The sequence below is a fragment of the Phyllostomus discolor genome, chromosome 6 (assembly GCF_004126475.2).
Source record: "Phyllostomus discolor isolate MPI-MPIP mPhyDis1 chromosome 6, mPhyDis1.pri.v3, whole genome shotgun sequence".
Taxonomy (NCBI): domain Eukaryota; kingdom Metazoa; phylum Chordata; class Mammalia; order Chiroptera; family Phyllostomidae; genus Phyllostomus; species Phyllostomus discolor.
Window position 1 is genome coordinate 130,077,442 of NC_040908.2, and position 23,266 is coordinate 130,100,707.

Consider the following 23,266-nt stretch of genomic DNA (forward strand, 5'->3'; position numbering starts at 1 on the left):
TGGTGAGTAGCAAAGACATGGGTTCCAGGGCCAGAGGACCTGAGTTTGAATTCTTAGCCCATCACTTCCTGGCTATGTGAACTTGAGCCCTGGCCACTTTTTAAATTTTTATTATTTTTACTTATCTGAGATGTAGCTTCTTCATCTATGAAATGGAGATAGTAATCACATCTACTTCCCTGTTCTCTTGTCAACAAAGTTTATTTAGTGACTACTATGTGCAGGGCACTGGGCTAGTTGGAGGGACATTGAGATGCTCAGCACTGTGTCCCTCTCACACTGGTCACCTTGGCTAGTCTGTATTAAGTGGCTCACGTTAATCTAGTGAGCAAATAACCAGTTCAAACATTGTGAGAGGGAGGAAGGTAGGGTATGTGTATGCACTCCTTGATCCAGCAGGAACAGTGCAGAGTGATGGAAGACTTTCCGGAAGCTGTGGCACCTGAGTGGACCCTGAAGATTGGAGCTGGGCAAAGGGGGTTAAAGTGTGGGTGGGCAGTAGTTTCCAGAAAAGGGCTAAGCAGGGCAATTGCTCCTGAGCCACTGTAACCAAACCTGGGCTTCTTTGTCATGGGCCACCATGTCCACATACAGTGTAGGCAGCAGGAAGGTTGGCCACTAGGCCAAGCAGGGACACGGGTTGAGGTGGGAGTCAGAAGACCCAAGGTCCTATCTCAACTCTGCTATTCACACACTGTGAGGCCCTAGCAAGTCTCTGCCAGACGTAGGGCCTCAGTTTCCTCCCAAGAGCCAGCTAGGGCTTTATTAGCAGCCCATCTGCCTCTCTGACACTGTACTGGGGAAGGGACACCTCTGTTCTGCCTGTCTCTTAAGGCCTGTCTAGTTCTATGCCTCTTCCTGCCAACAGACATGGGAGGCATTGAGCAAATGAGGCCAGTGAGAAGGTAGGAGTCACAAGGAAAGGATATGGAGAGCCCATGAGAGAGGCCGCTTCATCCCAGCTTCAGGTGTGTGAGCTCCTGGAAACCAGCCATTCTCTTGTTGGAAAGCAGTAGAGGAGTTCAAACATGAAGCTGGGTTAGGTTGAACAAGTCACTGCCAACCAAGAGCAGGTCAAAATCACCAGGGAATGGGATTCTTAAAAAAATATGTGACATTGTCATTGTTTTAACATAGTTGTAGTCACAAAATTCAGATTCATTTTGAAAGGTCAAGTAGCATGAGAGAAGAGTGTGTAACTTTTAAGTTTATCAAAAGAGGACATGAGTTTAAAAAGGAAACAGAAACTGAATACAAAGAACAAACTTTTTGGAAGTGGGAGTGGCTAGATGGTGGGATGTGGTGACTCTGGGACAGTTGATGAAGGAGAATGAAAGGGCTCATCTCACTGAGCGCCTGCCTTGTGACGTGTACAGGAACACCTGTGTCACCTGAATGAGTTCACAAGGGAAGCAGGGATTTGCTTAGCCATGTGTCAAAGGACTTGGCACAAAATTCATGGTCATTAAAAACCTGTTGAGGGAATGAAGGAAGGAAGGAAGGAAGGAAGGAACGAACAAGTAAATGAATGCCAAGACTCAAAGGCAAAGATGACTCTATCAGCTGCAAATTCTGGTGCTTCCTTCCCTCTGGAGGTCTGTAAAGGTTGAATCACTCAGCCCTAGCTAAAGACATTGGCCCACTGGGAGTCACTGAAAAGCACAGTAATTAAAACCAGGAGGCTGCAAGCTGGGTTCCCACTACTTCCTTGAGATAACAAGGAAGAGGAGCCAGGGAGGGGAAAGCACTGCCTCAGAGTTGCAGGGAGGACAGGGCAAGGCTGCAAATGCTGGCAGAGGCTGGGCAACATTGAAAGAGGAAGCTCAGAGTTGGTCATCTGACTCTGTGCATGGGTCCTAGCTCAGGCCTGCTTCAGGTAACAGCAAGAGAAGCTCCCTGCCCTGCTCTGCATTCTACCGACCATTCACGCCCTCTCCTTGGGATGCAGCAGGGGGTCCAGGGCCCCATCCCAGGAAAAGACACTCTAGCCCACAGTGCCAATGGAGGACAACAATTGGAACGTCCCACTGCATCAGAATGCTCTGGGACGCTTATTAAAATGCAGGTGCCTAGCAATTGCTCCAGACCCACAGAATCAAAACTCACTCATTCTTTTTATTGAATCAATATTTATTGAACACCTACAAGTACCAGGTACTATTCTAGGTGCTGGAGATACAGCAATAAATAAAATAAATCTCCCTGTCTTCATGGAACTTACATACTAGTGGAGAGAAAGCACCCCAGTAAATAAGGAAGTAATCAAGTGAGTATAGTGTATCAGACAGTGAGAGGTGCTTTAAAGGAAAAAACGGAAGGAAGGGATGAGGAGTACTAGAAGTAAGGGCTGCCATTTTAAATAGGGTGACAAGGTGATATTTGAACAAAGACCTGAAGAGGCAAAGGAACAAGCTGTACAGATTCCCGGGGGGCAACAGCATTCTAGGTGGTGAGAACAGCAAGTACAAATATCCTAAGGCAGGAATGTGGCTGATCAGAATCTCCATATTTTTCATCAAGCTCAAACACTAAAGTCTGAGATCACTTTAGCATAGTGTCAGCATCCTATATAGGAGCCGGTCCGAAAGAGGAAAGCTTGTTTAGGAAATTGCTTAAGAGGCAGAGAACAGACCCTCAGACTCCTACACAAGGACCACCTGCAGAGCCTTCAGCCCTGGGAGCTAAAGGTCCAAAGGGCTTGTTGGATAACGGAGGCAATAATCAACTGCCCCTTTCCTGCATTTATAGAAACACAGCATAAACCCAAAGCAAAGGTGCCTGCAGAAGAGGTTACAAGGCACCAGGACACACAGAACTGTGACAAACGCTTGGGAAGGAAGGCTTAGCAAGGAAGACATTCTGAAAGCTCTGTTCTCCTGATTCATTTTCAGTTTTAAATGCCAATGTCCCTTCCATCCTGCATTATCTTGTTCAAGCCTCCAAACAATCCCCGAGGTAGGAATTATACGTCCCAATTTTAAAGATAAGGAAAATAGGGTTCATAGAGGTTAAGAACTCACGGCTAGGAAGAAGCTAGAAAGAGCTGGAACTGAAAAGCTGGCCTATTGCCATGCCCTCCCCATCTGCACACTGTTTCAGGAAAGAGAAAAACAGGGGCTGCCTCCAAGCAGTGGCTACATGCCAGCTATTGTAGTTGTTATTTTTATTACTGCCATTTTAACTCTCTCTTGGAACCCTGCGGCTTCTGTGGCCCTTTGAATCTCATTACCTCACGTTATCTTCGGTGACTGTGGGACAGACAGGGCAGGGCAGGGCAGGGCATGACATCCTCACATAAACAAACCAAAACAAAAGACTGACAAACAGGAAGTAGTGGAGCTGAGACCAGAAGCCAAGTCTTGTTATGTTTCATCCCCATTTTACATTTGTTTGCATGATTCCCTGATGTCAGGGACTAGATGGGACCCACCATTCATTCCCTTCCTGTCCTTGGTCTAGGCAGGGCACTCTGCCATTGTGTGATGAAGGGAACTGAGCTGGCCTGGTAGATCAGCGGGAAGTCCTGTGCTGAGTGAGACGATGCCCGACAGAAGCAGGCCCCAAAGGCAGCCTGCCCAGGAGGTGGTCACAGCCACCCTCTCCCAAGTCAGGCTGGGCAGCTCTGAGGAACCCTTCAGCCCTCCGCTGAGGCTAGAGGCAGCTCACTTCCTCCAAGAGCCATAGCCTCAATGTCTGTTCCTGCCCTCCTGAGAGCTTAGCTCAGGCTGCTCTCAGGGAGTCCCACGACTGGTCACCTCCCTGTCCCATTCCACACAGGGGTGCTCCAGTAGGCACCAGACCCCTTACCACCAAGTTCTGCACACACCCACAGTCCTGCAAACCAGAGGGTGCTATTGCTTGGCCAGCTTCTCAGCCCCCATTGCCACACCCTCATTGCCTTCAGGTATCTCCCTAGTCCCCACGTCTCATCCTCCTGAGTGGGAGGAAGATGGGCTTTTTATTCCCAGAGGCAACACTGGTTTCCCTACCCAGGATTCCACCTCTGCCCTCCTCACAGGCCCTGCTCCACCATTTGGCCTCAGGGGACTCAGGTGATTCCACCCAAGACCAAGGGCCTCAAACACCAGCTTCTCAGACCAATTAAATGACCAGAGCTAAGGGATGGTCATCTGGATTTCTTATAAGTCCAAGCAATTCTAATGTGCAGTTAGGGTCTTGAGAACAACCTGACTTTCAAACAAGAGAGAAATACATACAACACAACACAACACAACACAACACAACACAATACAATTGAGTAACATGGACCAGACTATAATAGAAAATAGCATGCTTCACACATTTATAAGGTTAACTGTTGTTTCTTAAATGTTTTGTTTCAACGGTACGTGCATGTAATTGGGTGTGAATAGGCGTGCCATCCTGGGTCATGATATAAATGTAGTTTTGTTGTAGATTATGGTTAATTAAGAAAATTTTTTTTACAATTTAATGTGTGTATGTAAAATGTTGCTCCAGTTCCTGCCTCAGCTCCTCATCTCTTTCACAGTCAAAATTCCTGACAGAAGAATCTACCTCCACACCTGCTCTTCACCTTCACATAGCTTCTGCAGCCCCATCCCAACACTTTAAGCTTCTTTACTGAGGTTTCCATGCTCCGCACCTTCCAAATCCACTGGCTTCTCCCCAGCCTTCTTGTCCTTCCACCTGTTTGTGGATTCATTCAAACAGATGACGCTCATTCCTGAAATTCTCTTGCCTGTGGGGTCTGTGTCGTCCTCTAGATTCTTCTGCCGTCCCTTCTGTCTCTGGCCAGTTAACCCTCTTCCTCCTGACTCCTACCTGTCTGTCTTATACTCAGTTTTCTCTCCACTTCTGTTTTTTGTTCATCTCTCTTCTCTTTGCCACCCTCTCCTCCCAGTCAATGGCTTCAATTACTCTGTGTACAAAGCTCCAAGTTCATGTCCCCACATTTTCCTCTTGAGCTCCAGCTGTGCAGTACGCTATCTATGTGGCAGTCTCCTAGAAATGAGGGTGGGGCTGGGGAGGGGTAACACTGACAGTGTTCAATGCACAGGCCCACACTCGACCATGTCAGGCAGGTGAGGCAAGAAGGGAGGATTGTCATCCCAATTTACAGGGGAAGAAACTGAGATTCTGAGAAGTTGAGAAACATTTCTGTGGTCACTCATCCATGGTAAAGAGGATCCTAGAACCCAAGACTTTAGACTTCAGTCCAGAGTTCTTTCTCTTTGCACTATGCACTGAAATTTGCCATGTGCAAAAGCAGAGCTACATCTTACTTATTTAGTCAGAGGGTCTCAACCAGAGCTGTGCAACAGAATAATCACTAAGGATGCTTTTTAAAACAGAGGGGGGCGAGATTCCACCTCAAACTTATAGAATTAGACCCCTCTGGGAGAGACTTGGTTTTTTTTTTGTTTTATTTTGAAGTAAATGCAGGTTTACAGGGAAGCATATGAAATGTACAAAGAGGTGCCATGCGCCTTTCAGCCAGCCTCTCCCAACATTAACATCTTAACACAACTAGAGAACCATATGTAAATGTGGACACTGATGTCACAATCTGCAGAGCTTGTTCAGATCTCTCTCTGCAGATCTAATTCATATTTTGTCATGTATGGCTTTGGGTTATCACCACCACAGCCAAACCACTTAACTGTACCATCTCCATAATACTCCCTAAAGCTCTGTGCTTGCATGTGCCCCATCTCTGATGAAAAACCACTGTACCCATCCCACTGCTCCTCCTGCCTCCCTTTTCCAGGAATGCACCATCATCCTGAGGTGCATTCAGGCTTTAAACTAAGTCATCATTCACCAACCTGCCTTTAAACCAACCTGCCTTTAAAGCAACCTGCCTTTAAAGCAACCTGGCTTTAAACTAAGTCATCATTCACCAACCTGCCTTTGGCCCAGCTGCCCATGGCCTATCAGTCAAGAGATCCAGTAGATGCTTCCTTCCTACAATCTCTCAGGCCCATATCTTACCTTCAGTTTCCACACCCACAGCAACCCCAAACCCCTTGATTTCTTGACTGCAGTGCTGCAATTGCCTTCTCATCTAGTTCCTTCTTCTAGCCATTGCTTTCCCCCAACCAATGCCATAAATCACAGCCAAATCTCCCCATTGCCCAGTTCTGACTGCATTATTTCTGTCACCAAAAGCTTTCAGTGGTCATTGCCCTTTACAAAATAAAGTCCCACTCTTTAAATTCAAATATGAAGTCCCCTCTATCTGGCTTACTTTCTGTATCCAAATGTCTCAAATTCAATATCAGTTTCCCTTTTCTTCCCCCCAAAAGGACCAAAGAACAAAGATATCCTTAAGGCCATGATAAGGTTCTCATTGCAGGAGAAATGAAAGACTCCAAGGTTTCTTTCTTTCTATTACCTCATTCCCTTCCCTCTTTTGTGACATGAGGAAGTACAGTGGAATGAAGCCTGGGGATGCCTCTTGCTTGAGGGGTGCCCTCACTCTTGGAAGGAAAGCTTTTCCATTCCTAGGCTTCTTACAATGTAAGAGGTGAGGGGAGACAGCAGGTGCAGGTGGAGAGAGGTAGGGTGGCTGGACAGGCTATCCTCATGTTAGCCATTGGGGAATGGGAAATTTTTAGGCATCCATTCTTAGGACACAAGCAAGGTGATGGTGGGTAGCTCCTGAAAATGTGGAAGCTGGTCCCCTGCCAGTCTCCCTCACAATAGACAGTCACCTTTAACACTATGCCACCTATTCCTGCCCTCCCTTGATGCCCTTTCCTCTCTTCATGTCCACAGAACAATGAGAGTCAAGTGATTCGTAAGCACTGCCCTTCAGAAAGCTCTAAAATCTGCTTCACAGAGCTGTTCCTACACTACTTACTACATGATGATAAAATAAAAAAGAAAATTTGCTTATTGAGATTAAATATATTTCAATTAGCTGGTATCTTTCAGCCTTAATTGATAACAAAACACAAATTGCTTATCTGAACTTCTCATTACAGCAACTGATTCACTGGGAAATTTACTACCTGACACCAGAGAAAGTAAGGAAGATAACACAGACCCAGTGAAATGATGATCCCATGACCCAGTAGTCTATTTTTGTACATTATCTAAAGCACATCCATATTAATGGTCCTATCAAGAGCACTGCTTTTAAACTGCCTCAGTGCACAGTCTCCAAGTTTGGAGAATATTATGGATATGGTGTATGGGTGTGTGTGGAATATGCACCAAGGGAAGGAGGTAGTGGGTAGTAGCTAAAGAAGGACAGATAGTGATGTGAACATTTCAACAAGTATTTGCAGGCCACCCAGGTTTTTGTTAGGACTCAATGGACCAAGGAGCAGGGGATCCAGCAAAGAGGCTAGATATTCAATAGTCGCATTGCTGTTGATGACCTACACACCCACTGCCGTCCACCATCAGCACCACTATGACCTCTACCACCACCAGCACCAACTCCTCTGTCATCATTGTCACCACTGAGAAGACAAAAACAGTGAAGAATCTTCCAGGCAAAGGCCAAGCAATACAACTAAAAATAAAATTAAGCTTCACAGAAAAGAGCCACTGGAAATGTTCACTGTGCATGTGATTGGGTAGAGATTAGGACTATTTATTTATTACACTAGAATGTTGGAGAGAAGAGTGAAAAGTCAGTAAGACAAAGCTTGGGGACCAGGCCTCAATGGGATACAAAGAGGGTATATTCCTATGGAGTGGACCTTCCAGAGCAGTGACCACCATGAATCTCTCATCACTGAGGCAACAGCCCAGAGAAGGAGCAGCCACAGAGAGTCTTTAGAAAATGAGAACCCCAAACAGAGGCTGACCCCTCTGCTCAAATGTCAGCCACAGAGCAAGGAGCTCGATCACTCACCATTGCTGCTGTTGTCATCCACCAGGATGATCTCCTTGAGCAGGTGTGAAGGCGTGCGTTCAATGGCTGAGTGGATGGAGCGCAAGAGTACCGAGAGTGCTTCATTGACAAAGATGAACACGATGCTCACCTCTGGCAGGCTGTCAGGGAATGAGAGGTTGCGGCACCTGGAAAGAAGAATAACCAGGATCTTACATCTCTCAATGACTCCTCTGGGATCACCCCAGGTGCTTGTCCACCCTGTGTCTTGGCTCCAGTTTTCCTGGAGGGCTCAGGACTCCAGATTCCTCCATGGACCCCTCATTTGATACACTTAAGACAAGCCACAAATGTATGGTAGATTGGTTCCCAACCATTAAAACTGTTTTCCCCACAACAGAGTCTGAATTTGTCAATGACTATCCCAGCTAAATAGACCCTTAGCACCTAGTGCAGTACCTGGACCCCAGTAGGTAGTCACTGAGTATTTACTGGGAGATTGACCCAACATTTCTAAAACCAACAGGATAGAAGATGTCTGGTCAAGATGGAGGTATATGTAGATACACTTTGCCTCCTCACACAACCAAAAGAAAGACAACAACAAATTTAAAAAGCAAAAAATAACCAGAACTGCCAGAAGATCAAACTGTAGGGAAGTTAGACAACTAAGGAGTTAAAGAAGAAACATTCATCCAGACTGGTAGCAGGGGCGAAGATAGGCAGTGGTGGCAGAGAGGAGTCACAGCATGGTGGTGGCAAGTGGACCAGGCAGTCCCACATTTGTGTGAGGATAAACCAGGAGGAACAACTGAGGAGTGAGATAGACCACACAACCCAGGGTTCCAGCATGGGAAATAAGCCTCAAAATCTCTCACTGTAAAAACCTGTGGGGGTAGCAGCAGCAGAAGAAACTGCCAGCCTCACAGGAGAGTTTGTTGGAGAGACCCACAGGGTCCTACAATGTATACAAACTCACCCACCCAGGAATCAGCACCAGAAGGGACCAATTTGGTTGTGGGTAGCAAGGGAAATGACTGAAAGTAAGCTGAGAGCTGAGCAAGCAGCATTGTTCTCTCTTGGACCCCTCCTCCGTATACAGTGCCACAACGCAGCAACATGCATTGCCTGCCTGTTGAATACCTAAGGCTCTGCCCCTTACAATGTATCAGCTGCACTGAGTCAAAGAAATATGGCCCAAATGAAAGAACAGATCAAAATTCCAAAAATAGAACTAAGTGATGAAGAGAGAGCCAACCTATCAGATGCAAAGTTCAAAACACTGGTAATCAGGATTCTCACAGAAATGGTTGAGTATGGTCATAAAATAGAAGAAAAAGTGAAGTAAAGCAAAATATACAGGGAACCAACACTTAAGGGAAGGGAACCAGGACTCAAATCAAAGATTTGGAGCAGAAGAAAGAACTAAACATTCAACCAGAACAGAAAAAAGAAACAATTCAAAAAAATGAGGAGAGACTTAGGAACCTCCAGGACAACTTTAAATGATCCAACATTCGAATTATAGGGGTGCCAGAAGGAGAAGAGGAAGACCAAGAAATTGAAAACTTACTTGAAAAAATAATGAAGGAGAACTTCCTTAGTCTGGCAAAGGAAATAAACTTCCAGGAAGTCCAGGAAGCTCAGAGAGTCCCAAAGAAGTTGGACCCAAGGAAACACACACCAAGGCACATCATAATTACTTTACCCAAGATTAAAGATAAGGAAAGAATCTTAAAAGCAGCAAGAGAAAAGGAGACAGTTACCTACAAAGGAGTTACCACAAGGCTATCAGCTCAAAAGAAATCTTGCAGACAGGAAGAGGCTGGAAAGAAGTATTCCAAGTCATGAAAGGCAAGAACCTACATCCAAGATTACTTTATCCAGAAAAGCTATTATTTAGAATGGAAGGGCAGATAAAGTGCTTCCCATATAAAGTCAAGTTAAAGGAGTTAATCTTCACTGAACCCTTATTATATGAAATGTTGAAGAGACTTATCTAAGAAAAAGAAGATCAAAACTATGAAGAGTAAAATGACAACAAACTCACAAATATCAACAACCAAACCTAAAAAAATATACAAAAAACAAAAACAAACTAAGCAAACAACTAGAACAGGAACAGATTCACAGAAATAGAGATTACAGGGAGGTTTATTAGTGGGGAGGGGGAGAGGGGAGAATGGGGGAAAAGGTACAGGGAATAAGACACATAAATGGTAGATACAAAATAGGTGGGGGGTGGGTGTCAAGAATAGTTTGAAAAATGGAAAAGCCAAAGAACTTACATGTATGATCCATGGACATGACCTAAAGTGGGAGAATGCTGGTGGGAAGGTGGGTACAGGGTGGAGGGGAATAAAGAGTAGAAAAAAATGGGACAATTGTAATAGCATAATCAATAAAATATATAAAAAATAAATAAAACCAACAGGATAGAAAATTCAACCAATAGGAAGTCTTAGTTTTTCTAAAATGGTAGCCAACACCTGGGTGAGGCCACCAGACCTTAGATGACCTGCCTCAGGAGGAAACTAGGTCTTCTCCCAGAGACTTCTACTGCCAGAACCCACCCAGGCTCACTCCAGCAGGCATACTTCCCTTCATTCATCACAGGGGTCCAGCCTTCGGAGCCAGGGTGAAGTTAGAGTCAGAGTCTCAACATGAATGAATGAGAGATGATGGAAGGACAAGTGCCGTCTCATTTCACAGATGAGGACGCTAAGGATCAGAGGGGTTGAGTCCCCACCATGAGTCAGCTGCCAGTATAGAATATCAACTCTGTTCTGATATCTACACCAGGGTTCTTTCCTTAAGAAGGAATAAGAGTGGGACAGACTGCCTTGAACTGTTCCACTGCCCTTCACTCCACTGAAACCCTGAAGCTATTTGGAGATCTCTTATCCAAAGGACATGTGACAAACTCATGAAAGTCTGCATGTCATTCCCTGTGGGAAGAGGAACATGACACCCTGAAATCAGACCACATAAAGAGGCCAAATAATGAGTGCCATGGTTCCTCCAGGACATGTCCAGTTCCTCCCCTGCAAGTATTGCCTTAGTGGTCAGGAAGCCATTGCCCATGCCCTTCTCCGACTAAAGCTAAACACTGTTCCAGAAGGCACTGTGATCCCATCTTCGGGAAAGTTAAATGAAAGGACAGAGCAGAAATGACAGCCCTGTCCCAGGCCCTGAGCTCAGAGAGGAGGCTGCCCACACCCACCGCCAGCCACTGAAGGCTCCAGGGGTTCAGGGCTGGTGACCATGTTGCATTGCTCCAAAGTGGGAGGCACAGCCAGGTTAGAATATGAAATAATGAGCATAATAACACAGGGTTTCTGTTCGTCAGTAATTAAAGTGCTGCAGAATAGGAACTGGCCTGCTCTTCCTTAATGAGGAAGGCTGGGGAATAACCAGCGCTGAGCAATTTGGAGAAATCACCACGGGGCCCCAGCCTGCTTAAGAGGAGGAAATTAATAAACTATAATCACCGTCTCTATGGTTACCAGAAATTTACAGAAACTTCTCCCCTTCTATTTCAAGCTCTCCTGTTCTCTCACCAAAAAATGGTGGAAGAAGGGAAAGAATGGAGCCTTTTCCCAAATCCACTTCTTACTTACAATTTTAATAAAGCTGTCAGGTTAACATATTGGTGCAGAGTTCATCCATTCTTACATTCAGTGAAATAAATGTTTATTGAGTTTCTTCCACAAGGTAGGCTCTGCACCAAGGATGCAGGCGAATGCAGAGGAAGTGCCTGTCCTCGTGGAGCTTGCGCTTTGACAGGGGAAACAGACAAACATGGAAGCGAACAAGTGCACAATTTTATGAAAGTGCGGAGATGGAAATAACACGGGGTGAGAGGACAGTGGGATGGCCCGGCCACTGTGCTAGAAGTGGTCAGGGGAGGACTCGCCAGGTGGAGACGTTTGATCAGAAACTTAAATGGCACTCAGAAACCAGCCATACAAAGGGGCCAGAGGGGCCCAGGGCACTGTGCTGTGACTGGAGGAGAGGCAAAAAAAGGGAAGCAGCTCATTTAATTGCAGAGATGGGACAAAAGAGATGGGGAGGTGGAGGTGGGCCTTAAGGAGAGAGAAAGGCCAGAATGACTCCTTAAGCATGCCATGCCTTTTCCAAATTTTTTTGGTTTGAATATGATTTTTATAATAGCAATCAAAAGGTTTGTGGTTAATAGTCAAATGATTCTTCTGGCTAGTGTTCGTTTACAGCTATCAAGACCAGCAGCTGGCCTTTCCTTAGCCATGGAAACTGAAATAAGTTTTAACATACAACCAGCCTGCTAATTGCATTTTTAAAAGAATACTATGTATGGTCAAACTACTAGCACACGACCTTTAGTTTTCTTTTATAAACATGTAATGAAGAGCTCCCAATCAGGTTCGTGTATCAGTGTAAGTTCACTGTCCTCCCCACTAACGCCACCAGCAATGAAGACTGTGGCCCTGTGTCTGCACATCTCCGGAGGTTTCCTCGGAGCTCCGTGACCCTTGCTAGCCAGAGCTCCAGGTTGTTCCCAGGAGTTTTCCAGAGTTAGAGGTTAACTGCTGTCCTCTGCTTTCCTCCCTTCTTAATTCTCAACATAATTACGCCGTACCCCCTTCCAAGGAGACCAAGACGAGTTTCTCCCAGGACTGGCCACGCCTGTCCTGACGGCTGGAGCCACCAGTGACTGTGAGTGGTCTCCTGATGCTCTTCGTCCAAGCAGAGTGGAAATGTCCTATTCATTTTACAAGCTAAACTCTAGTGATCATTATTTTCATGAGAAAGACTCTTTTGAACGTGAGGTTTTTCTATGACAACCCTATTGAACATAACAGAATACTTAGCATAATGCATCATTTATGTGTGTTTATTGTCTGTCTTCCCCTACTGTAAGGACCCTCCCTGAGAGCAGGGGCTTTATTTTGTCACTGCACTGTCTTCCAAACTTAAACCAGAGCCTGGCACAGAGTGGGTTTCTGGAATTAAACAAAACTAGCAGGTTTATTTGTTTATATATGGCCTGCATGAATTTTATACGCAGGCCGCTAAACTCAGCATGTTCCTTTTTCTTAGAAACCTCCTCCTTCTGTATGACAGTCAGGTGCTCTCCCCCAGTGGCTCCTTCTCTTCTGTTCTCCCTCCTCTGAACTTAGGGCCTGGGGTCCTCACATTCAGTCTCCAGCAGTCCTGGGTTTCTTTGCACTGTAAATGAGTGATCCCTCCAGGTCAAATGTCCTGACCTTCCTAAAGCCTCCCCTCCCCTTCTCTCCCCTTCTCTCCTGCTCAGGGGGCTCCCAGCAATAGCCACACCACTGGTGGCCCCTCTCTGCACCCTGCAGCACCTCCCTTACCCTTCAGTTGTCTCACACCTAACCTAAATGTAGGTCTAGGTGAGTGGACAGGTGAAGGGTGGGCAGGATGAGAAAGATGGGGAAGAGTAGTTTTTAGGCAAAGAGCACTGAAGGGGGCAGGGAGAAGTGACCTGGGTGCCAGTGCCAGCTCTGCCCCAAGTGCCGTGTGAGCACAGGCAAGTCACTTGCCCTCTCTCCTATCTTGTTACAGGAGGCAGAAGAAATAATCAGTTGGGTGTATTCTCTGCAAAATTCAGGATCTTTAATCTCACATGTAGTGAACAGAAGATATCTCACTAAAGAAACAGTTTGCCAACTTTCCCTCCCTTCCAGCCAGCACCTGGTCACTACCAAATGCCATGATAAATATCCCCTTACCATTATTGTAACTGGACAAGGTGACCAACTCGCCCTGGTTTGCCCGGCACTCTCCCAGAGTCAGCACTGGAAGCCCCAAGCAAAGCGGGACAGTTGGTCACCCTATGACTAGACCGTAGCTTCCTGAGGGGAGGGGCAGGCCTCGCTCATGGTTGTGTGCCCACTGCCAGCACAGTGTCTCGCAAACAGCAGGCATTCCGTCGGCGTCTGTTGAATAAATTGATATTTACCTTTTCAGAACCCCGAACACACACACATCAACACACACAATCACGGCTCCTTCTTCATCTCAACATTAAAGCAGAACTCACATGGCTGAGAGGAGAGAAAAAAAGGAGGAACACCATGCCAGGCAAGATGTCCATATGCCTGCCATCACACCAACATCATCCCTGCCAGACACTGAACTCAGAACAAAAGCCCGCCTGCCATGGGGCAGCCCGAGGCCTTCCAAAGAAACACACACCCTAGAGCTGCCGTGGGAGAGGAGTGTCCCAGATCCAAACCCAGTACTTCTGTGCCAGGGACCGGCCACTGAGCTCGCCCATCAACCCGCACTGGCCTCCACCCGCCAGCTCTGCCTCTCACAGGCACAGATGTCCTCCCCCGGTGCCCACATCCTCCAGGGCCTGGCCATCCATGCCCGCTGCTCCCAGAGCCTGCCCCCTGCCTGCTCTGGGCGTCTTCCCCTGTGCACTGTTTCTCTGCCTGCCTCTCCAGGGAAGGGCCAGGGGACATGAGCATCAGGCAAGCCACAAAGGTATGACTGGGCCTCCCCTAGTCATACTTGTTGAGAAAGCCTGACTATATGAGACCATTCCCTTACTCACTATGAGAAGAGGCATATTCTCCTGTAAAATTAAGCCATAAAAGTTCCTGTTTTACTTTCATTCTTGTTCAAAGTCAAGCCATTCTCCATGAGAGATAAAAAACAAGGCATTTCTGAGAGCGGGATATTATTACTGTCTAATAAGCTAGAACTGTTGGTCATGATAAACTCGACTTCTTGACCAGAAGGCACCCAGAGGGCAATATGGGAAGCAGCTATGTAGGGAGCCTCTCAACAGAGGGCAGTGTGGCGAGCACCCAGAGGGCAGTGTGGGGAGCAGCTATGTAGGGCTCCCCAAGCCCTACAGGGGGGAGCAGAGCTCCCCAAGACTGTTTGAGCTGTTTATGAGGCAAGTTTACATCAAGAGCTCCAGTGTCATCGCTGCAAGAGACAGGGAAGTGGTGGCAGAATAAGCGAGGCCAGCCCAGGCTCCGGGCCACAGGCATCACCCAGGGCAGCAGCCAGACACGTCCATATTGGATCTCAGATTCCCCGCTCCCTGACCTCAAGCTCCCCGTCCATCAGAGCGATGACTCATGGATCCACTTGACCTGGGTGGGGAGGGGTAGACCCCTCCAGAATGAACATCAAGCAGAATGTTAGCTGAGGTCTGTCTGCTAATGAACATGGAGAGCCGGGTCTACCTATGTCAGAGTTCTGGGAGTGGAGGAGGGACTTACCTGGACCAGGCAGTGAGGAGATGACACTCCCAGGCACCCACTCCTCTGAGTGCCCCCAGCCCGTTTCCTCCCAGATTTCTCCCCGAGAGGCCCTCCCCACAGCTGCGGTCAGCACAGGGGACTGGGTGCACTGCTGACCACTTGGCCCCAGGGTCAGCACTGCCTTCCTGGCCCTTCATGGTCACCAACATCCATCCCAGCTTCCACCATCCTACCTGTACCCACAGGACTTGCTGGATCCTCCTCTGACCTCACTTGGTACATTTCTAGCTTCCTCCAGGTGCCTCCAGATGAGGCTCCCAGGCCTGCCAGCATCCAGTCTGCTGGACTTAAACCCGAGGATAGAGGCAGTGTGGGGATTCTCACTGAGCATCAGGACAATCAAGATTTTAACTCCCTCTGGGTGGCATAACCTCGGGAGCTCAGACACTGCGTGGTGCTTGCTAGCCCTACTGTCCAGAGGCTCAACACAGAATATTTAGAAATAATAGTAGTAATAATTTCTACTTACTGGTGGTATGATTTGCTATAAATCAGGCTAAGAGATGTATGAATATTTTTATTTTTCCTCCCATTTTATTTCTTCCTACAATCATATTATAGTAAATTTTATTATCCCCATTTTATAGATGAGGGAGATAGGACTGAGGCAGTAAGTTACCTTTCCAGGCTTAAACCTGGGCTTGATTGTCTCCAAACCCTATGCTCATAATCCCTGCTAAACAAGGGTCTGCATCTCCCTTCTCAGGCCCACCCAGAGTTATGTCTGGTGAAACACTGGGGTTGTGACAACCAAGAGACCTGACGGGAGGGGCAAAACAGAAGAGTTCCTATAAGCTGCTGACTCAGATGAAAGATGGAGGGAATGTATGTCCAGGAGGATGGCGTAGACAAATACAGTGAAACACTACTTACTGGGCGCCTAAAGCCTGAAACTGTCTTCCCATTACAGTGCTCCCACTGAGACAAACAATCCCCATGACTCTCTATGTAAAGGTTGCTGTGTCTTCTGCCATGTGGCCTCACCATGTGGTCCACAACTGATGGGACCAGACACTGGCTCCTGAGCTTTTGTCCACGGGGCTGCCTGGCCCAAAAGCTCTGTGTAGCCAGATCTCACACTATCAAAGAAGGGCCAGCCACCCTATCAAGCTACTGTTTATGGGAGGTTAAATGTGACCTACCCTAGGAAGACAGAAAATGGAAGTTGAAGGCAGCAGATGGGGCAGGAAGCAGAACACTGTCAGTGAGCGAGCTGCAGACACAGACAGTCGCCATTGGAGATATAGCACTCTGAGAAGGGAGCAAAGAGGATGCAGACGTGAGGATGTCCTGAACCAAATTTCCCCCTACACAGTCTAGATCTGTGGCCTCTGATTGTGTGATCATGTGATCATGTGCAGGCATCAGTCTACCAAGAATCCCAACCCTCTGCAGTCATCTGAGTGAGTTCAGTTCCTCCCTGAGAGCACATGCCTGACCTCTGAACTTCCTGGGCTGAAATCGATCCCATTAGACTCCCACCAAAACCTTCGTTTTCTTTCATGCCACATATATGCTATTGCAATATGTTTTTATGGTATTAAAACAGCACTGTATCCAGTAGACTATAAGCTGAGTGAGGTCAAGACCACACATGCTTTGCTCACCTGGTACCCCCTGTGCCTCCCACAATGTCTACCCAGAAAGCACTGGGTATCCGGCTGAACGAAAAACTAATATACTCTAGAATGGTGAATAGTAGAATAAATTCAGGCTCATGCAATCTCTGTGAGTGGGAATTTCGCTGTGATATGATAGAACAGGGACTGCTGAGTTAAACACGCACCACATTTTTCGAACTATAAGATGCTCCCCCCCAAATTTGGGAGGAAACGGGGGTGTCTTATGTAGCTTTACATTTGCATTGGTGAAATATTATGTTATTTATGTTATTAAATATTTTACCACATTTTTGGTTTCAAATTTTTCCTCCTCTAAAACCTAGGTGTGTCTTTTGGTCCAAAAATAAGGTACTTCCTGCCTGACTGCAACAATAATCCAATAATAATCCAAGAACAAATAATCTAATAAACCAAAGGGTTTGTAAAGGAGGGGATATGGTGGCAGGGTAGGGATACTTAGTGTAGCCAGGGCCTTTGGGGATCTGGCAAAACACCACCTCTAGCTTAGAGGTGGAGGAGACAGTGAACATCTGAGAATGGGAAGTTTTAACAGTTTATAAGGCGAGAGAAATGAGCCAGCTGATCCAGGAAAAGAATCCAGCATGGAAATTGCTGGCAGCTAAACCACTTAGTACACGTGATCACCAGGATAGCCAACTTCATCCAGAGGCAAAATTCTACAAACATCCTTTCAGGTGACTCTGCCTATTTAGAGAAAGGATCTGCTGTATCACACGTAGACTGCAAGTAGGACAACAGAAAAACAAATCGTTTAAAATATAAACAGTCAACAGAAAGCCTGGAGGTTCTTTGTTCCTCTATCTCAGAAATGCGGGGGAAGTGGGATCCCTGGGACTACATGGATAGCCAGCCACTCAGGGAACAAAAGTCAGCTGGCTGTGGAGGAAAAGCCATGAAAGGGGGCTGAGTATTTGTTGGTGAGCTGGACAGGTCTGCAACAAGGGGAGCTGAGGAATGTGGGGGCAGGGAAGGTGGGCCCCAGACCCTGGGGCTGTCCAGAGAAAGGGAAGGGAAGATGGGGCATCTTTGCTGTCCAGCAGAGCCTGGTACAGCCTCTGGTGCCCAGAATACAGGCAAGGGAGGAATCACTCTCCAGGACCTCAGTCTGATTGGTCTTGCGGGGCCTGCCTGGCCCTCTTCTCTCTAGTGCCAGGGCAGGTAGCCTGTCACGTGGGGTTCCTTGTCCACATAGTGGTCCCTCAGATGGTTAAAGCCATGATAGCATCCTCCAAGCCATCTCTTTGAAAAATCAGAGACTCAGCTAATAAAAATAACAAAAAGCTAAATAGCAGCTATTACATGTTAGGCAGTATTCTAAGGGTTCTGCATATATTACAATTTAATCTTTGTATTACCATCACTAATTCACAGAGAAAAGCAAGGCACAGAGAAGCTAAGTAATTTGCAGGAAGTCAACCAGCTTGTAAAGGAGAGATCTGACCCTGGGACCCAGGGAATCAGGTTTCAAATACTCTAAAATCTAAGCAGAAGCTTCATCTGTTTGTCAAGTTACCCACTTTTTCTCCTAGGTTGTTCTCTTTTAAACATACTCTGCTTTCTCTACTTCCCTTCCATTTCTGCAGTTGTGCTTTGAGTAGCCGAGTAAAACAAAACTGTCACCTCCCCTTTCTAAGACATTCTATCTCTATTAATAGAGTTCAAGATTACGTTACCTTTAAGAACAACTGGAAGCCATGGGCAATTCTCGGGACAACTGGCACAAGCGCCTCGAGACCAGGGACAAGAGAAAGCCCCACCACAAGAAGCGAAAATATGAGCTGGGACGCCCTGCTGCCAACACTAAGGTGGGCCCCTGCCGCATACACACAGTCCGTGTGCTGGAGACAACGGAAAGTACCGAGCCTGGAGGCAGGACACAGGCGACTTCTCCTGGGGCTCCAAGTGTTGTACGTGCAAAACGAGGATTATTGATGTTGTCTGCAGTGCATCCAATGGCAAACTGTTCTGTACCAAGACCCTAGGAAAGAACTGCTTTGTGCTTATTGGCGGCACACCGTACTGACAGTGGTATGAGTCCCACTGTGCACTGCCCCCAGGCCGCAAGAAGCAGGCCAAGCTGACTCTCAGGGAGGAAGAGATTTTAAACAAAAAAACGATCAAAGAAAATTCAGAAGAAATAAGATGAAAGGAAAAGGAACGCCACAAGCAGCAGTCGTCCATGGGAGCAGGTCCGGCAGGGTGAGCTGCTGGCGTGGGTTGTGACCCAGCAGGTGGCCATGTGCTGGAGGGCAAGGGGCTGGAGTTCCGTCTGGGGAAAGTCAAGGCTGGGAAAGGCAAATAAATCCTCTTCCCTCCTTTCTTAAAAGCTCATTAAAGCAGGGGGAAAAAGCTCCTGTGATAAAGGTGTTTATTCTTGGGAGGAAAAAAAAAAGAACATCCACATGATACTACTGGCCCATAACGAGCTTAACATTTATCAAGAACCAGAAATATTTTCCCAGACTGCTTTACTTAAGAATTATTTCCCCATGACTGTGTTTGTGCAGTTAGTATTTTCAATGCAACAGCAGGATTATTACCCACGGGCATTTCTTGGGTCCCTTTGTCCTCAGGCTGCCGTCAAGGAGCACACACCTTCAATGGACTTTTGGGTCTTCTCCCCAGAGCCAAGCTCCGGATCCGAGGAGCCCAGGATGCCGAGGTAGTGTTCTGAAGACACAAGCCCCAGGTAAAACTACTGACTCTACCCCATACGGCCTGTGGGAGCTTAAACTATGTTTCTTAACCTTGCAAATATTCAGTCTTCTCCTATGTAAAATGGAAATAATAACTACCTCGGAGAGAAGTGAGGATAAAGTTAAAGGAAGAAAAACAGACATTAGGCAGTCTGCACAGCACCTGGCACACAGGGAGTAAGCAAGTGGCGGCTCTGGTGGAAATCATCCACCTCTGGGTGGCAAATCCCAGATGGTCCAGCAGCCACGATCCTGGTTGCTCCCCCTAGAGCCACCCCCTTCTCCCCAGGACCAGCTCCATAATTTGTGGGGCCCAGTGCAAAAAGAAAATATGGTGGTACCTGTTCAGAAATTATTCAGAATTTTAACAAAGTGACCAAAAGTCCAAAGTGGCAGAGTTAAGCCAAGTACAAAGTCCTTCCAGTCTTCTTAGGATCCTCTGCAACAGACTGCATGCTATATTACTTTTCTAATACTAACACTGTGGCTGTAAGAAATTACTACAAACTTGGTGGCTTAAAACAACACAAATTTAAAGTGGGGACATCTGTGCAGGTTCAATTCCTGGTCAGGGCACATGCCCGAGTTAAGCACCAGGTCCCCATTTGGGGGCATGTGAAAGGCAACCAATCGATGTTCTCTCACACATTGATGTTTCTCTCCCTCTTTCTCCCTCTCTTCCCTGTTCTCTAAAAAATAAATATATATAAAAATCTTTAAAATAGGAACATTTGTAAAAGTGTCAATAATAAAAATAAAGAAAAAATTAAATGAAAATAAATAAAAAAATACAGATGTATTGTCTCATAGCTCCGGAGGTCAGAAGCATGACACAGGCCACAATGGGCTAAAATCTAGGTGTTGGTAGGTCTGCGTTGCTTTCTGGGTGCTCGAGGCAGTAATCTGTTTTCATGCCTGTTTCAGCACCTAAAGGCTACCCACATTCCTTGACTTATGGCTCTTCCCAAATTCAAAGCCAGCAGCAGCTGGTCAAGTCCTCACATTGCCACTTCTGACTCTTCTACAACTCTCTTCCACTTCTAAGTGCCCTCACAATTAATACATTGGGCCCATCCAGATAAGCCAGGATAATCTTATTTTAAAGGCAGCTGATTAGCACCCCTAATGAGCTCCATCTGCAACCTCCACTCTCAGCCATGTAACACACCATATTCACCAGTTCCAGGCATTAGGACATCCTTGGGGGGCCTTTGTTCTACCTACCACACATACCCACCAAGCCCTGCTGGCCCCTGAAACTGAGGCCTTAGATGTCTATCTAGAGATCACCAAGACCCCTCAGTCCTCCAACCCATACACACAGACCTGTTGTCACACCCAGAGTGGTGGCAGCAAACAGCACAGCCACCTTGGAGGGACTCTAACCTGCTCCCAGACAGATTGAGCCCCTGGTTCCAGGCCACATTCTCTCTGCTCTAATCCTGCCCTGCTCCTTTCCACCTGGATGTTCACACAAGATTTCTCTAGCTCAGGACCCAGAGCTCCCTTGCTGGGGTGTGTGTGTGGATCTATCCCAGCTGCTCCCATGTGGGCTGCAGAAATCAGTCCATCTCCTTTACCAACTCCTCATGCCTCATCCTCAGGTTCTAACCCATCAGTCAACTGGAGAGCCAGTCCACCCTGTCCTCTGAAAGGGAGGGTGTGGTCCTCAGGGGACTGCAGGAGAGAAAGGGGACATCATTTAGTCAGGAGCCTCTGAAGATCTGCTAACAAGAGGCAGGAAGCAGCACCTGCTGCAGGCTCTGCCCTAATCTATCTTGGAGGTAGGCCAGGGAGTTGCCATGGCAACATAATAGCCCTGAAGCTTGACACTGGAAAGCCCCTTCTGTTCTCACCCTAACACCCCCGGGCCCTGTTTGGAAATAACTGCTGCCTGTAGAAAAAATTCGGTATGTGCCTGCTGTTGTAGAACTGGTGGTCACTCACCTGCCTGAGCCACTGCATCTGGGGTGGGGGGCCCACCTTTACCTCCCTGCCCCCAGATGGCAAGCTTGCTGTAACTGCCACCCCCATGACCATACCCACTGAGCACCACAACCCGTGCTCTCGAAACCCACTGAGCTCCCCGAAAATGTCTCCTCCATCCTCCCTCTCCATCTCTCAGGCAAAGGACTTCTCTGATCTCTTTCCCACACCCTCACTTAACAACAACAAAAAAATCAATGTTTAATTTACATGCAAAAAAATGTACAAATCTTAAGTACATAGTTTGATGTGTTTTGACAAATGTATATACTTATGCAGTCCACACGTCTGTCAAAACTTGTTTTTAGCTTTTTCTCTTTGGCTCCTGGGAGGCTGCTACTTTGGCACCTACAGAGGTGCAGGAGGAGGGGCGCCTCTGGGAGCAGAAGCCATGGGAACGTTTGGAGCTCGCACCTGGAGACCTGAGTGACAAAGTGAAGTCCAGCCGGGCTGAGATGCAGCTTTTCTCCCTTACTCACTGCCTGGCACACACTAGGTGTTCAATAAATATTTATTAAATGAATAAATTAATGATGCCTAGCAACTAGTGGGATGGACATTGTTCCTTCTGGTTATGTCTTGTCCTACATGTAAGCCACTAAGTATAGTTCAGTCCTCTCTCAGATAGGTGACAAGGTGAGTCATCTTTCAGCTCCAAGAAAGAGATAAAATAAGGAATTGGCCAAAGGCGAGGACAGAAAGAATGGGGCAGGATTCAGAACACCCACTTTCTGGTCCAAGGCCAAAGTCAAGCATAATGTCAAGAAGAGCAAAGCCAAGAATACAAGGAGCAAAGCACAGGCTCCAACAACACCTCCAGGAGCAGATGTCCCCAAGGGTAAACCTAAGTAACAGGAGGGCAAGGCACAGGAACTGGGACTGACGCAAGATCCACCTGGAGTGAGTGGCTGTTCTTCAGAGTGGCGTTCAGGGTGGTGTTTTCTCTCCAGATGCTGCCCCACCCCCACCCACCTCGCTCCTAATCCCACCCTTAGCTGCAGCTGCCGCATCACTCTCCACCTGGGTAATCAGTCTGATGGCCACTAACACACAGTTTTCCAACACTTAAGAGATGGACCTTCCTGACCCAGATGAACTGATCGGCTCAGGGCTGTGTACAGTTAAAGCAGCCGCTACCCCCATCCCTGTCAGAGTGACACAAATTGACACCCAGAAGCAGTAAAGCACAAATTCCTTTGCCAGGATGCCTGGCTTCAAACCCCAGCTCTGCTAACTGGTGACCATAAACAGATTATATAATCTCCCTGTACCTCAGTTTCCTCTTCTGTAAAATGGAGGCTAAAAATCTTCTGTGAAATTATTAGAAATATATATATTACTCTGCTCCCAGTACCTGCTAACATTTGGTCTTTGACCCTATTTCCTGACACAGAGCTCCTAAAACCCTTGGAATTCCCCACCTGATAAGAGCTTATTTTTTGGTGTAATGAGGTGGCTCTTGGTAGGCTCCTGCATGAGGGCTGGTTGCCAGAGAGACCAAGCCATGCTTAGAAGTTTGGAACTTTCAGCCCTGCACCTCATCCTTTGGGGAGAGGAGAGGGGCTGGAAAATGAGTTAATAATCAGTCATGCCTATGGGATGAAGCATCCATCAAAACCACCGACGCATGGGATTCAGAGAGCTTCCAGGCTGGTGGACACATTCACTCACTGGGGTGGGAGGGGTGACACACCCCAACTCCACAAGGACAGAAGGGGACTGCACTTGGGACCCTCTGTATCTCTTCAAAAGCAGTTCGTCTCTGTCTTCTATCATATCCTCAATAATAAACTGGTAAGCATGAGTAAATGTTCCCCTGAGTTCCAT

At 47.0% G+C, this 23,266-nt stretch overlaps 1 protein-coding gene and 1 pseudogene across 1 annotated transcript in view; one reads left to right on the forward strand and one right to left on the reverse strand.

Annotated features, from left to right (window-relative positions):
- GALNT18 (polypeptide N-acetylgalactosaminyltransferase 18) overlaps positions 1-23,266 on the reverse strand; it is a 319,011-nt gene that overhangs the window by 134,914 nt on the left and 160,831 nt on the right. Inside the window, exon 3 of the mRNA XM_028516504.2 lies at positions 7,850-8,016. Within this exon, the coding sequence (XP_028372305.1) occupies positions 7,850-8,016 (167 nt within the window). The remainder of the gene's footprint in view (positions 1-7,849; positions 8,017-23,266) is intronic.
- On the forward strand, positions 18,435-20,012 carry LOC114499958 (annotated as a pseudogene).